Raw genomic sequence first — 16017 nt, forward strand, 5'->3', positions numbered from 1 at the left:
AGAAGATGTGTGTGTGTATATATATATACACATGCACACATATATATGGCATGTATATATATATATATATATGTATATGCCTATGTGTGTATATATATATATGTATGTATATGTGTATATATGTATGTGTATATATATACATGCCATATATATAGTATGTGTATAGATATATACACACACACAATGGAATATCACTCAAATATTCCAATATTAATAAAAAAGAATGAAATCTGCCATTTGCAACAATGTGGTTGGAACTAGAGTATATTATGCTAAGCAAAATAAGTCAGTCAAAGACAAATACCACATGATTTCACTCATACATGGAATTTAGGAAACAAAACAGATGAACATAGGAGAAGGGGAGGAAAGTAAGATAAAAACAGAGAGGGAGGCAAACCATAACATTATGTAGTCTTTTGGGTTCTGTATGTAAGAGTACAAATTGAGGGTTGCTGAGGGGAGGTGGGTGGGGTGATGGGCATTAAGGAGGGCACTTGGGGTGAGCACTGGGTTTTATATGTAAGTGATGAATCACTAAGTTCTACTCCTGAAACCAATAGTAAACTATATGTTAACTAACTTGAAATTAAATAAAAACAAAAACCCCTGAACCCCACAAAAACCTCAAACAATAAAGTTAAAAAAAAACTCAAGTCATTTCCTATTGGAACATAACTTATTTTATGAAAAAGTTATTAGTTTTATACGATAGCTCAATATTGTTTTCTTCATATTAACTCCGAATAAAAACAATTTACTCCTTTTAAGTCATTTCTGAGACAAAAATTTTCTAGTTTATTTTCAAAACAGAAACAATTCCTCCTCTCATTAATAGAAATGATAGACAAATTTAATGTTCACATTGAAGAATATTTTTTTTAAAAGATTTATTTATTTATTTGACAGAGAGAGATACAGTGAGAGAGGGAACACAAGCAGGAGGAGTGGGAGAGGGAGAAGCAGACTCCCCACTGAGCAGGGAGCCTGATGTGGGGCTCGATCCCAGGACCCTGGGATCATGACCTGAGCCAAAGGCAGATGCCCAACGACTGAGCCACCCAGGTGCCCTGAAAAATATGTTTTTAACCATGTGAAAATCATAGCATTAATTGTAAAAATGGTGAAAGAGAGCTAATTGTTCTTTTCTCTCTCTTTTACCATTCAGAACCATCATTTTCAGAGTGATGTCATATTAGCATATTACTCAGTGATTTTTCCATTGGAGAAACCTAGTTCCATAGATGGCTGTCTTTCCATTGCATAATATTGTTATTCTTATTATTACTACTATATTTGCCATTTTAAATGATCTAGTTGAAAGAGATTTTGGAGCATGTCTAGTAATGCCTTCTCTGTAGCACACTGACAGTTGACTGATTATGTAACCTATACTTGATCCCTTCTAATGACAGGAAGTTCATTACACTTCAGCATTGTCTTTTCATTTATGGACAGCTCTGATTGCTAGGCATATTTCAAGCCCTATTTCTTTTCCTGATCTAATGTTCTAATGACAACACTTCTGAAGCTATTTGTCCTGGGCAATTATCCCTGATTGTTTCAAAGTTTTTTCCTAGGACACAGTTTCCAAACATTTCATCTTCTTAGGAAGCTTTTCAAAGTTTTGAACAATGTTTACTTGATGTGACCAGTACAGAGTATGTTAGCTTGTTCTGTCCCTTGAACTAGACAACAGTTCTCTTTTTATAGTCTTGGATTTCATTAGCTTTTTAGCAGCGAGTTAGTTGAAATGTCCATTCATAGACGGTTATAATCTTATCTTTTTTAGTATAAATTTAGGCATAGTTTCTGCTACCCTACATTGGGACCAGCTGACTTATTTTGAACAATTAACTTTTGAACTTAAATGCAGAACTTTATATTTACCTATCTCATTTATCCTTATAATGGAAATGATATTATAATGGAAAAGATATTATTAGTTCCATTTTTATTGGTAATAATAGTGTCTTACAAAGAAACTTGCCTAAATTCAAATAGCAAGTTAGTGGTAAAGTTAAATACCAGAACTTAGCATTTTTAATTTGGTGATAATGTCTAACATTGACTAACGAGTTAGAAATTCACTTATATGACTGTTGAATCTCAGATCTGTACCTCTGAAACAAATAATGCAATATATGTTAAGAAAAAAAAAAGAAGAAGAAGAAGGTAGCGGGAGGGGAAGAATGAAGCGGGGGAAATCGGAGGGGTAGACGAACCATGAGAGACGATGGACTCTGAAAAACAAACTGAGGGTTCTAGAGGGGAGGGGGGTGGGAGGATGGGTTAGCCTGGTGGTGGGTATTGAGGAGGGCACATTCTGCATGGAGCACTGGGTGTTATGCACAAACAATGAATCATGGAACACTTCATCTAAAACTAATGATGTAATGTATGGGGATTAACATAAGAATTAAAAAAAAAGTAAAAAGAAATTCACTTATATGGTAAACTCTGTTAACACGTAGTTGAGAAAGTAAATAAAACTGCTGGTATTTAATCCATTCCCCTCTTTTTATTTCATTCCTGTCAGATTCCTTCCTGTTTCTATGTATCCCCTTAATTATTCATAGTATTGTTCTCTATCCCATTACACAAATCAGTCATGTAACAAAAAAGTTCTGCGTTTGCTCTTGTTTTGTCCCATAGAGATATAGGCATTACATTTCAAATCCACATGGTTTTCCCCAAATCTACTAAAGCTTTAACACGTACTTGTCTTACTAAACTGAACATTTGCTCAGTTTGAATCTCAATTTCAACTGTTTATATCCAGTGTTTAAATGAGAATTCTCTGGTGATCAAGCTGAGAATTACTGCACATTTTAGTTTTTACTTAAAAGGCACAATTAAAAGATGAGAAAATAGAGTTTCAGTGATGGGGGAGTAGCATCCCTTTTTTTCCCCAGAAGGTTCTCTAAATATTTTGCTTAATACTGTCTCTTCTGCAGATATTTCAGTATTAAATGGTACCTTCCTCTGAGGTGGAATAGAGCATCTATCAGACTCAAAGCAACAATGCATGCTTTCTTTTAAGGACATGAAATAGCTGGGAAATGCTTATCTGAAAATAATTTTTTTCTATATTATCATGTTTAACCCTGATGTGATGGTTTATTACTCATCCCCATACAGAGATTGGCATGGGCAGGTGCTACAGACAAATTTGTCAATTCCAGCCCAGAGCTACAAAATTCCTTGTCCAAGGACACAGAATCCACCAACAGTATTAACGTTCAAAAAATGCCAGACAGTTCTGTTCTCTCAAGCATTCCATTTAGTCTAGTTGAGCTTTGCTAACCTTTTCTCTTTGACAGAGCAACTTTGAATGCATGTCAGGAGGGAGCTTTATAAATATTTATTGAATAAGAGAACTTGTTTGGATATGAAATGAGTTTAAAGATAGGAATTAAGGCCAGTAAAACTCTAACTTTCTGGTGTGGAAAATGTGTGTTGGGAGAATGCCCAACATCAAATTTTAAATAATAACCAATTTTGTTTTTAGTGTTCAACTTAATGTAGTGTTATAATAGAACTATAGAACTTGGCATTTGTCAGTTGTAAAAAAAAATTGGAGGGGTAGATTTGATTTATTTATCATTCATTCATTCATCTTTTTATTCATCCACTCCTCAAATTTCCTAAGAATGACTTAAAGTCGTTTACAAAAATACACATATTTTTAATTATATTAAGGATACCCAGGCAAAGTAAAAAAAAAAATATGATAAATCCAAGGATGGTATTTATGACAAAATTATGCTCTATAAAGTCTGACCATTTTCCTTAGGAGGATTATAAGCTTGTTCCTGAGTTTTCTAATGATTGGCACAAGGAAGGGAATGCTGATCAATTGCGTGTTTCATTTTCATATAATAAATTTCTTTTCATATAATAAAACAAATAGTTTATTAGAAGAAACACAACATTTTTCTAGATGTGAGAATATATTAAATATTTTCCTCTGGAAATTGTAAGCTATAAGAAAGATAAAGATAACTTCCATATGACAAATACAACTTTGAACTATACATTATAATTTTATTGTTTATTTGTCAGGATCTGAGTTGGGCATTTGTATACTTTGTTTAGATGAACAGGCTGTTTTGGTATTGTTGGTGACAATACTTCAGCGGTACCTTGTCCTCTTATTGCTGTGCATTTTAAAATGCATGTCCTTGTTTCCTGTAGCTGTCTTCTGTACTCTGTCTTATACACAACTTTATCTCCTTATTCTTCCTCTGCATCCCTCTTGATAAAATTCAAGTGGCTCAATCAATGAATGGTAATTGACAAGAACAATTCCTCATTTTTCCAGAACCATCTTTCATCAATTATTCCTGAAAATAAATTTTGGCCACCCTCCTCCTGTTAAATCCCTGTAACACAAATTAGATACTCTTTTGAAGCCTTCTCTAAGTTAAATACTTCTTGGAAGCCTTCTGCCAGGCATTTTCTAATAAAAGCTCATGCATATGATGCTCTGGTGGTTTTTCTTCATTACCTAAAGCTGTGGTAACTGGCACTTAGTAAATGTTCAAATATCTTTGTGGAATAAAACAAAGACCTTTTAAGAATCATCTAAAAATTATTCTAAAATGATTTATATGGTCTAAATCAGGAAAGCATTCAAATACCTTCATATGTCCAACTGTTTTCCAAGAAGTCAATCCCAGTAACTAACAAGAGTTGTTCTTTGATGTTCCTAAGTTTTCAAGTTTCTTTTTCTTTTTTTTTTTTAAGATTTTATTTATTTGACAGAGAGAGACAAAGCGAGAACAGGAACACAAGCAGGGGGAGTGGGAGAGGGAGAAGCAGGCTTTCTGCCAAGCAGGGAGCCCGATGTGGGGCTCGAACCCAGGACCCTGGGATCATGACCTGAGCCGAAGGCAGACGCTTAACGACTGAGCCACCCAGGTGCCCCGTTTGTTCATTTCATAGACCGGTACAGTGGTAGGCTTTGGGGAAGGAAAATTGAATGGGACACAGTCTCTTCTTTCAAGGATGTCATAGTGTTATGGCACAGAAAACGTAGCAAATTCTAAAATTAGAAAGCATACAGTTTTGTAGGCATGCACATTTGTGAGGTGAAATGCCAATGCCCCCATATGATTTCAGTATTACCAATACATAGTTCACCAAGTACAAAGAGAGGGAAAAAATTCCAGAAATGGGGGAAAAAACTTCAAAGGCACAGGGATTTTGAAGAGCATACCTACGCCAAAATCTAGTGGTAGGGGAAAGGAATGAGCATTTCAAAAAAAATAAAGCACAACTTACTTAACAACAATATTGGGCTTTCATGGGCTATATGTTTTGTATTACTCAGAATGAGGATATCTTGTAAAGTAGACTTTTTGCTTTCATTAATGTTTCAGGTTTAAAGTAAAAAAAAAAAATGAAGAGAAAATGTATTTCTTGTAAGGTTAAATGTTTTCTTCTAAGATTATCATTGCTTTGGTTAATATTTAACTGATAATTATTTTTTTTTCCCTGGGCAAAGAACTTTATTAACCTTGTTTCGAACTTTATTCCCAGGCTTCTTCAGCTTAATTACCTGCAAAGAATGAATTGTGTATAAGCAAAAACTGAAAAGAGCTGCAGTGTCCAAGGGGCTTGGGCTTAAAAATATTAGAGATCTAGATTTTATCAGATCCATGAACAAAATTTTAAAAAGCAGTCATAATATAAAATAGTAGCTCCCAGTAACTTCTTCAAGTTTTATGTTCTTCAGAAGTTGACTCAATTCAGTTTGCTTCTTTCTTGGAAGCATCATCAAAATTCTCCACAAGATCTGGAACTTCATCATCATCATCCTCTCTGGTAGCAAGTAGTGCTTTTCCATCCACAGATTGTTTGGGCAGAGCTTCAGCCAGTCTTCTTAAACTAGTCAAACTGTCTGCACCAAGTTGGTTTAAGATACTGGGTAGCATTTCTGTCAGCTGCTTTGTCTCAGCATGGCCTGTGATGGTGAAAGTGTTCGCGGCCAGCGACGCCTGAACTTTGGGGTTGTTAAAGTGGATCGCTGTTCCTTGTTTTGTGAACATATTCACTTCTTCAATACCAGAGATATTGTTTACCCCTAACTTCTTTAAGGAGAACTGAAGTTTTTTATCATCTGCTGTAGCCATTCTATGAACCACGTTCTTCTTTCGGCGAGCAGTTCCTTTCCCACCAATGCGCACTTGTGCTTGCAGTTTGGCGAGTTTCTGCTGGTTCAGGAGAGTTTCTTTCATCTTGTTGGAGCGGAAATGGGACCGGGGGGCAGAATAGGGTTGGCGCTCAGGGGGTCTTGGGCAGACCAGCTGAGATTAGGTGCACACACCCGGGGACGCAAGATGGCAGCTAGTCGTGATAATTATTTTGATCTTTCTGTTTCTTTTTTTTTTTTTAAGATTTTATTTATTTATTTGAGAGAGAGAGAATGAGAGACAGAGAGCATGAGAGGGAGGAGGGTCAGAGGGAGAAGCAGACTCCCTGCTGAGCAGGAAGCCTGATGTGGGACTCGATCCTGGGACTCCAGGATCATGACCTGAGCCGAAGGCAGTCGCTTAACCAACTGAGCCACCCAGGCGCCCGATCTTTCTGTTTCAATCAAATATCACGAATGGAAAGTTTTAGATTATTCCTCACATTGGAGGGTTAATAAGGGTTAATAAAATCTGGGAAAAACCACTTTGGAGAGAATACACGTGAGTAATGAGTGGAATGAATTGGTGTAGTAGGAAGAAGCAGTTTGCTGGAAAGAGAAACAGAAAAATCACGTATGCTTAAAAATGGATCCTATAAGTATTCTATTGGTTAGAAGTTCATTTTTTGTAAATAAAACTCTTTTAAAAATACAATGATAAAACATTCTTTTAAAAAAGAAGTAGATTTGAAAAAAAGTAGATTTGTTAAAATAATAATTCTTGGAATGAAAAAGACCTGGATCATATTCTGGCTTTAACATTTACTAATTTCATGGGAGAGGAAGTGTCAAACTTTCCAAAACAGTTTTTTCCTTTTTCCCTAGAGAGAGAAATCTCTTTTATAATCTTTTTTCTAAATCTCTCGTTCTTCTGACTCTGGATCAATGGTTGGACCATTGTTATTCATAATCAGGGTCACTGTGTAGCCCTCTACTTTTTGTCTCCAGTAACCATAAGGAGACCAAGGCCCACTCCTGCATGGATGGGCCAGTTGCCCCTCTTGCATCTCTATGTTCCTCTCAGAGCATTCCTTAAACCTAGAGAATCATCCTGAATAGATTCCATTCTTTGACATACAGAAGTCCACTTAGTGCTTGAGTCAAAGCTGTGTGTTTGATCTAGGTTACAAGAAAGTCTTGTGTTCGGGTATCATTGTTTGCCTACCTAAGTCTAAAGTGAAGATTTGGATTCCCATTTATTAGTGATATATGTATTTAGCGTTCTCAGCAGTTATCTAGAAGGAGAAGGTGTTTGATGAAATGGGATTGTGGGGTTCTTCGTTTCTTATTCAAATTCTATCCAATAGTGCTTCAAACACTATCTTAATGCCTAATATTTGCATTTGAGGATTAGATATCCAGAGACTTAAAAAAATAACACCATCTGAGTTTTGGCTTGTTAAATAATTATGACATCTTTAAAATGGTATTAGCCCTAGATCAAAGGGTTAAAAGATCAAAATGAGCTACCATACTTTGTACATCACCTGCTGGCATATAGTAAGGGCTTAATAATTTTTATTTATTAGATTCTAAACAATAAAAGGATAGGAAATTGGCTTGTTCACCATTGTTTCTTAACCCTTAGCATATTGTCAGTTTGGGGTGTGTGTGTGTGTTCTACTTGAATGAACATGGGGAGTGTTAAAATTTTTTTACTGTGTAAAATAATAAGATAATCATCTATCTGACATTCTGGAATGTATCCTCTAATTGGTATGGAGAAGGAAACAGAAGAGACATTTTATGGAATAAAATAACAGGACTTTTGTATTGTAGTAAAATTTGACAGTTTCTGGGCAGCAGAGGATAATGGGTATCTGAAGAATTTGAGTGGAGAACTCAAGAGGTAGGACAAATACACATTCATGATATAGTTTTAAAATTTATTTAAATTTAATATTTTTCAACCAAAGCCAATGTGTTTATGTGTGTGTACATATATATTATATACATACACATATATATATATATCACACAACTATATATACCATATCTACATTAAAGAATTATCAAATAATAATAAAATATATTAAAATTATTTTCCTAAAATGAAAGTGCCAATGTGCTGATTATACTAGACAACATAATTGGAGTAACATTTAAAACATATTTTTTTGAAGTATAAGCTATGAGTTTATTTTAAATCAGTAGCTCTATTCATGGACAAATCACCCTCATAAACGTAGTATTTACTGTCAGAATCTTTAGTTTGATCTGTGACTTTTTCCAGGAAAGTGTCAAAGTAAACTGTAGCTGACTTTCTTTTTCATCTGCTTATAAATTTGTTGCTAGATCTGTTTAATTTTTCTTTTCCCTGATGAATTACAGAATAAAATAATTGTATATAGAAAAACATATGTGATTCCATTTTTAACCCTCATAATATTTGCATAATATTGTGATTGAATATGCTTCCAATAAAGAGGGTTTTGCTTTAAACATGTAATTGTGAACAAGTAACTACAAAGATTTGAGGGTATTGCTTGATATACAATTTGATTAAAATATTTATTATTTCCTTGCTCTTCAAAATGGTCAATAATATTACTCAGCTATCTATTTCCTTTTTAGAATGCACTTTTTAGGGCTTTTCTTCATTACTTTTTCTAATGGTTGATATCCTGAGGAACCACCTGATAAAGGATTTATGTCACCAATAGAGGACAGTTATTTGAAAATTCATTACTCAGTTTCCTCTTCATTCTGTTGTCAAGAGCATTTATAGTAGACATCTTTTGAGATTTCTGCTTAGGACATTGACAATTGTGTATATACCTCCTCCCCCCAAATAATGGTAAATGGTCATAAATGACCCAAGCTAGCTAAATCAGATCATTTCTTAAGATAACTTGGAATTATGATATAGCGAGAGAACACATTAATTTGGAAAATGTGGGGCTGTTGTGTCAACTTGGAAGCAGAGAAACCAGACTGTGGGGAGAAAAGAAGAAGCAGATGCACAAAGGAAAAAGAAAAGAGACTGTGTAGAGAGAACAAGAATGTGAAGTAGAATGAGAAAGAGGAGGAGGAGTAAGGACAGTTCTTGCAGCATATTAAAGTAGTCTTCATTTCAAAAGAGAGTATAATCATTCATTCTTCTCTTCATTTGTCCAACATTTATTCTTTGTCACTGTGTGGCAGGCACCACTAAAGATTCTGATGATAAAGTAGTAAACATGGGACTCTAAGCCATTTCTTTGTGGATATTTTATTCTAGTGAGACAGATCTTCAATGAGTAAACAATAATATAGTATAATTTAGGATAATGGTGAGTAGTAAGTGATGTAGAGCAGAATGAAGGGTTAAATTGTGGGAATTGGGGAGAGGAAAATCTTCTGTGAAGAGGGGACAGTTTTAGAACCTGTTCTAAACAATGAACACTACTTATTTTCTATTTTCCCATTTCCTCTCCTAGAGTTGCTAGCTCAGTGATGATATGATTATAGTCACTATACCTGACACTTGACCCCTGAACATATGCCTTATATTTTTGCTTTTGTTTTCTTTAGAGAAACCCCTGCCCAGTCCTGGTACCAATGTTAATTTTTTAGAGTAATTAATGCTAGCTGCTACAAGACATAAATCCCCAAATCTCCATGGCTTAACCCAATAAAAGTATATTTCTCATCTCACAGTCTGATGTAATTTGGGCAGCTGTCCAAAGCAGCTCTCCTCCAAATGGTGACTGGAGAATCAAAGTTTCTTCCATCTTTTAGCTGCACCATCTGGAGCATGCAGCCTTCAAGGTCAGGGCAGCAGAGGAAGAGAGAGATAAAGGAGGCATACCATCTCCTGGATTCTTTAGGATGGAGATGATACTCATTATTGCCATTCAAACTTACTTGGTTTGTATTAATTCCATGGTTTCAACCTAACATGCACAGGGACAGGGAAATATGAAGGAGATTGGGGATACTTGTTGAACATTAATGATTACTTCTATAAGGGATATGTTTTGAAAATAGAGCCACAGGATTTGGTGATGGATGGACTAAGGGAAGGGTGTGAGAAAGGGTAGAAAACCAAAGATGATTCCTAAGGTTTGACCTATGTAGTTAATGGTTAATGGTAGTGATTGGGAGTGGTTATTGACAGAAGTACAAACCTGACTTTTAACAGTATTCAAAAGTGTGCTTTATTAATATCTGTATCTGTGGCTCTTATTGCTTGGTAACATTACCTATACTTGATTTGGTGACACAATAATATAGCTGTTTTATAAAAATTCTTTTAGTTCGTAAAATTGAAATACTGTACTTATTTTTTCTTTTTTTTTTTTTTTTTTAAAGATTTTATTTATTTATTTGAGAGAGAGAATGAGAGAGCACGAGAGGGAAGAGAGGGAAGAGGGTCAGAGGGAGAAGCAGACCCCTTGCTGAGCAGAGAGCCCGATGCGGGACTCGATCCCGGGACTCCGGGATCATGACCTGAGCCGAAGGCAGTCGTTTAACCAACTGAGCCACCCAGGTGCCCCTGTACTTATTTTTTCTAAACTGAATCTTCAGCTCCCCATTTGATTCTAATGTATATCCGGGGCTGAGAGCCCCTGGTGCCAAAACTTGTAGATCATTGTAGCAAGAAACAAACAACAACAACAACAAAACCGGGTCTTACTCCGATTAAGATGAGAAGTTACGGGATGGTTTTGGGAGGAGTGACATGATTCTGTCTTTTAACATAACTGCTTTGGCTGCTTTATTATTTTATTTGTTATGATTAAAAACAGATTGCATGATATTTAAAACAACAAGGCTAGCTGATATCAGCAAGAGAAGTGGAGAGATAAAAGAAGGGAAAGGACTGAAAAGGGAGTCCTGAGGCACACTGAGTTAGAGAAATGACAAGAAAGAAGAAAAAATAGTGGTGATGCAGTAGATGAAAAAACAGGAGACTACAGTATCTTACAATCTAAGTGAATAATGTGTTTCAAGGTGTATGAAGATTAAAGTGTGTGTCACAACAGGGTGGATTTTCTGGCAAGCAGACACTAAGACCAGTTGCAGCTTATGCAATGTTTAGTAGGGAATGCCTGTGGGAGCAAAACCCGTGGGAGGAAGAGGAAGGAAGCCACATGGGGCAAAGAGAAAGGGAGCCGCAATGCCCATCTGATGATAATAGCCTCGGCTAACTCCACAGTTAAAATGGTCCTTCCAGAGTTATCCCTTGTTGGGCCCAAATGGTTAGATTTTTAATGCCCACCACAGTAAATCACAGAATATGTGTTTTCCTGGAAAGGGTGTAACCTTGAGCCTGGTGACTGTGCAGCTCAGGCAGTTCCTTAAGGGGCTGATGGCCAAGGACTGTTGGCTGACATCTCTTTCAGTGGCTGAGACAAGTCCTTCCTTAAGTGGTGCATCATTGTGCCCACTATAATCCATTCTTTGCACTCAGATTTGTATATATAAAATTTTATATGTCTAGTATTATAAATATAAATTATATATATATACAGATTAGATATATTTATGTGTGTGTGTGTGTATATATATATATATATTTTTTTTTTTTTCTGAGAGCATATGCTCCAAGATTCCAACTTGTCCCTTCTTTCTGAGCTAAACTTAGAAAAGGAAGTTTAGTTGGGATAAACCAGAGCCCCTGCTGTTGCAGCTGGTTTTGGGTTTACAACTGATGCTCACTCTGTCTCTCCTCAACTGTACATTCCAGATTTTCCTAAATAACAGTTAGCATCTCTGGTGATTTCACTGGCTTATCTGGTGGCATGGCCCAGAACCTCATTTCTGGCCACTATGCCCTTCTAGGCCACTGTGGCTTCACTTGTTGATGTAGCATCAAAACTTGGCAAGGAGTATCAGGCAGCACCCAAGTGGAACACTGGAATGCCAAAAATATTTCTCCTTGCCCACATTGTGTAATAAGAACTCTGCCAAAGGGGCAACTCTTTTTTGCCAGCTAGTCTCTTGACATGAGGCATCCAGAGTGCTCAGGCAATGGCTTTAGCTTATAACTCAAACGGTCTCTTGTTTAGTTCCCTGGTGGAATTGTGCCTTGTGGATTACCAAGACCTCTAGCTCTGAAGAACCTAGAGTTTTTGGAAGACAAAGTACAAATTCTTCCAGTGACAATTAAATCCTGAGTCTGGTCCTTAACTTTGACCTCCTGCTGCAGGAAGTGAGAGCTTATTACCACCAAAGAGGCTCTCTGGCTCTCACACTTGGCTTTCAATTACTTGTTAATTACTCTCAGCTTTTCATTGTCTTTCTCTAGAGCATCAGTGGAGCTTAGTAATAGCCACTTAATTCCATTGTCATTATGGTTACTATTTACTCCAGTTTTTCAAATGCTTGATACATTGTGTTAGCTCAGGACTTCTCTTGCTCTGGTACACCATCACAATTCAGTATCAGTGAGTTTTAGCAATTGGTTCATCTAGTTGTACCAGGGTCCATCTGTGCTCCATCTACCACCAATGATGGGACCTTAATTGCCAGCCAGAGGGTGACTAATCCAGCTGCAGAATCCATTCTATTGCCTACATTTTGGGACCACTCCTAGTACATACCATTGCAGGTTGAACTCTCTGGGGAGTAGACATGAGAAAGTTCTAATGTGCAGGCTTTTTTTTTCAGGCGTGAAAAAAGGACAAGGTGGCTTTACACAATTAAGACAAACTGAAGAATTGACAGATGAAGTTGGGGGCTGACAGTACTCCCAGCAGCTAGGGTAAGATCATTAAACAATGCAGAAGTCATTAGTGAATTTTTTTTTTTAAGATAGTTCATGCTCGTTCTTTTTAAAAATTCAAATAAAAACAAACGACTTTTGCTGGAATTTTATTACATTAGAGAGGGTACAGCTTAAGTTGCTGTAATAAAGAAACCCTACTCTTAACAGTGCTTTGAATTTTATCCCATTCTCATATAACAGTTCAGCTCAGTCATCCACAATATTTGTGTTTTACATGTGTAACCAAGGCACATCCTCCACATCTCACCATATATCAACCTAGGGGAAGAAGCAAAGCCTAGAGAGTACACACCCACTCCTTTTAGAAGCAATATGCGGGCATTGCACACTCAATTTCTTTATATTCCCATGACCAGAACTCTATCACATAGCCAAGCTCAGATGCAGGATTTGCTGAGAAATGTAGTTTAGCTGGGTGATCATATGCCCATACAAAATTTTATGAGGAATGTTAGGGGACAAATTTAATTCAGCCATCCCTGTACCACAAATGAAGACTTAGATTCAGTCTTCCATGAGACTTTATCAAATATTAAGACTAGGCCAAAATAAACATTCTTTGTGATAGACCTCACATATGCACTAAGTGGTCTAATCCAGAGCTTTCATTACCCACATTACTATACTGCTGTTCTATAGTAACATTCTGATGGCAGGGAATGGGTTTGCTTTTCTAAGTTTTCTTCATCTACTACCCTGAATTTATGCATTTCAGGTTTATTTCAGCTATTTGTGTCTGTGTCATCTCTTTATTTCCTCTGATTCCATTGTAGGGCTTTTGACACAATGAATGTTTAAGCAAAATTTGCTGAGAGGTGTATAGACTCAGAGTATTGGTATTGCAGGTCAGCTACCATTTTGCATTTTATCAAGTTTAAATTCAAGTCCTAGGACAGTTGGAGACTTGAGATATCCATGTATTGGTTTGGCATGATATTATTGCTCTCAGAGTAAAAGGTGAGGACAGATAAGACCCATAATAAAGTCTGAAGTTTAGGTTTGAGGATTTTGTTTAAAAAATTGGGGAAGAGTCTGTTTTCTTCTTCACATTTTACCTTTTGAGGTCTGGGACTAAATTAGCATCAAAATTGCTGAAAACAGACTGATTCTGTAAGGTATTTTGGCAAAATTTATCAGGCACTGTTAACTGTTTATTCCTTAATGTAGTTGTTTCCAGGGGCGTCTGGGTGGCTCAGTCGTTAAGTGTCTGCCTTCAGCTCACGTCATGATCCCAGGTTCCCATCAAGCCCCGTGTCAGGCTCCCTGCTCAGCGGGAAGCCTGCTTCTCCCTCTCCCCCTGCTTGTGTTCATCTCTTGCTATCTCTCTCTATGTCTCTGTCAAATAAATAAATAAAATCTTTTAAAAAAATGTAGTTGTGGGCACCTGGGTGGCTCAGTCGGTTGAGCTTCTGCCTATGGCTTAGGTCATGATCCCAGGGTCCTGGAATCGAGTCCCATATCGGGCTCCCTGCTCAGCGGGGAGTCTGCTTCTCCCTCTGCCTCTGCCTGCCACTCTGCCTGCTTGTGCGCACTCTCTCTCTCTCTCTGTCAAATAAATAAAATCTTTAAAAAAAATTTAAAAAATGTAGTTGTTTCCATTTTGGAAACTTCAACTCAAAGATGTAACACTAAACATAAGAAACTTCGTATACAAAGATATTTATGTCCATAGAATAATAACAGTAAAAACTGAAAAAAAGCTAAATGTCAGATTATAAGAGAATTGTTGAATAAACTTACATTCATTTGATAGAAATAGGCAGCCATCAAAAATAACATGGCAAATACTCATAATCTTAAGTGAAAAAAATCAGGATACTCATAGGTGTCATGTATTTAGTGTTTACTATATGCCAGGTGCTTTTCTAAGTGCATTATGTAAGTTAACCCTGAATTCTCATAACACCCTTAGGAAGAAGACACTGATATTGTCCCTATTATGCAGACGAGGAAGTCTAGGCACAGAAGATTTATGGTATCTGGCCAAGGTCATAAAGAAAGTAAATGGCAAAGATGAGAGTTGAACCCAGGCCTTAAGGATTCAGACCTGTGGCCCTTATATGTTAAGGATAGTGATTTGTCTGATAAGGTAAAATTTTGTTTTTTGTTTTTTGTTTTTCCCATATTCATTTATTTATTTATTTATTTATTCTTATGTTAATCCCCATACATTACATCATTAGTTTTAGATGAAGTGTTCCATGATTCATTGTTTGTGCATAACACCCAGTGCTCCATGCAGAATGTGCCCTCCTCAATACCCATCACCAGGCTAACCCATCCTCCCACCCCCCTCCCCTCTAGAACCCTCAGTTTGTTTCTCAGAGTCCATCGTCTCTCATGGTTTGTCTACCCCTCCGATTTCCCCCGCTTCATTCTTCCCCTCCTGCTACCTCCTTCTTCTTTTTTTTTCCTTAACATATATTGCATTATTTGTTTCAGAGGTACAGATCTGAGATTCAACAGTCGTGCACAATTCACAGCGCTTACCAGAGCACATACCCTCCCCAGTGCCTATCACCCAGCCACCCCAACTCTCCCACCCCCCCCCACTCCAGCAACCCTCAGTTTGTTTCCTGCGATTAAGAATTCCTCATATCAGTGAGATCATATGATACATGTCTTTCTCTGTTTGACTTATTTCACTCAACATAATACCCTTATGCAGCCATCAAAAGGTAAAATTTTGTTTTATTGCTTAGGGAAAGCTTTGAAGTTTGTCTTGAAATTGATGGGCTTATTTATATAAGGGGCCAGGAAGCTTTAGGAGAGAAAGGATCAAGATCCAACCCCTTTCTTCTAAGCCAGTTGGACTGAAGTGGCCAAGTGAGGCCCTGGGATCAGGTGAGAACAGTATGACTCCAGAAATAAACTTTCCATAAAAGCAGAAAGGCACAGAATGAATGAGTGGGCTCTCCCTGGCTCTAAAGCTAAAAGACAAAAGGAAGTGACACAGAGAAATGGGTGACACAGAGAAATGTCCTATGCTAGCCAGGCTTCTGTCCTAGCAAAAGTAGCTTTTATGACTGAATCCAAATAGCTATCATCTTGGGATCCAAGGCCAATGTTGGTGTGAAATATCCTTAGCTTTCACAACACTGATGGAAAG

General features: G+C 36.9%; 1 protein-coding gene across 3 annotated transcripts; it reads right to left on the reverse strand.

The window, feature by feature from the left end:
* Positions 1-5655: 5655 nt before the first annotated feature.
* LOC110577745 (transcription factor BTF3-like) lies at positions 5656-14358 on the reverse strand. 3 transcript variants are annotated; one of them, XM_044916912.1, is made up of 3 exons: positions 10733-10748; positions 5858-6244; positions 5656-5800 (listed from the first exon to the last, which is right to left on the reverse strand). In XM_044916912.1, the coding sequence occupies exons 2-3, from the start codon at positions 6240-6242 to the stop codon at positions 5754-5756; spliced, it is 432 nt and encodes a 143-aa protein (XP_044772847.1). In that variant the 5' UTR covers positions 6243-6244; positions 10733-10748; the 3' UTR covers positions 5656-5753. The 3 variants fall into 3 exon arrangements, with proteins under 3 accessions (XP_044772847.1, XP_044772846.1, XP_044772845.1); XM_044916911.1 differs by lacking the exon at positions 10733-10748 and adding an exon at positions 14343-14358 and having other exon boundaries at positions 5656-6244; XM_044916910.1 differs by having other exon boundaries at positions 5656-6244.
* Positions 14359-16017: the final 1659 nt, after the last annotated feature.

This window comes from Neomonachus schauinslandi, chromosome 7 (genome assembly GCF_002201575.2).
Source record: "Neomonachus schauinslandi chromosome 7, ASM220157v2, whole genome shotgun sequence".
Lineage (NCBI taxonomy): Eukaryota > Metazoa > Chordata > Mammalia > Carnivora > Phocidae > Neomonachus > Neomonachus schauinslandi.

What these genes read in the sequence shown, in the direction of transcription:
- LOC110577745 (XM_044916911.1), bottom strand. Translation starts at nt 6,242, where the DNA reads ATGAAAGAAACTCTCCTGAACCAGCAGAAACTCGCCAAACTGCAAGCA.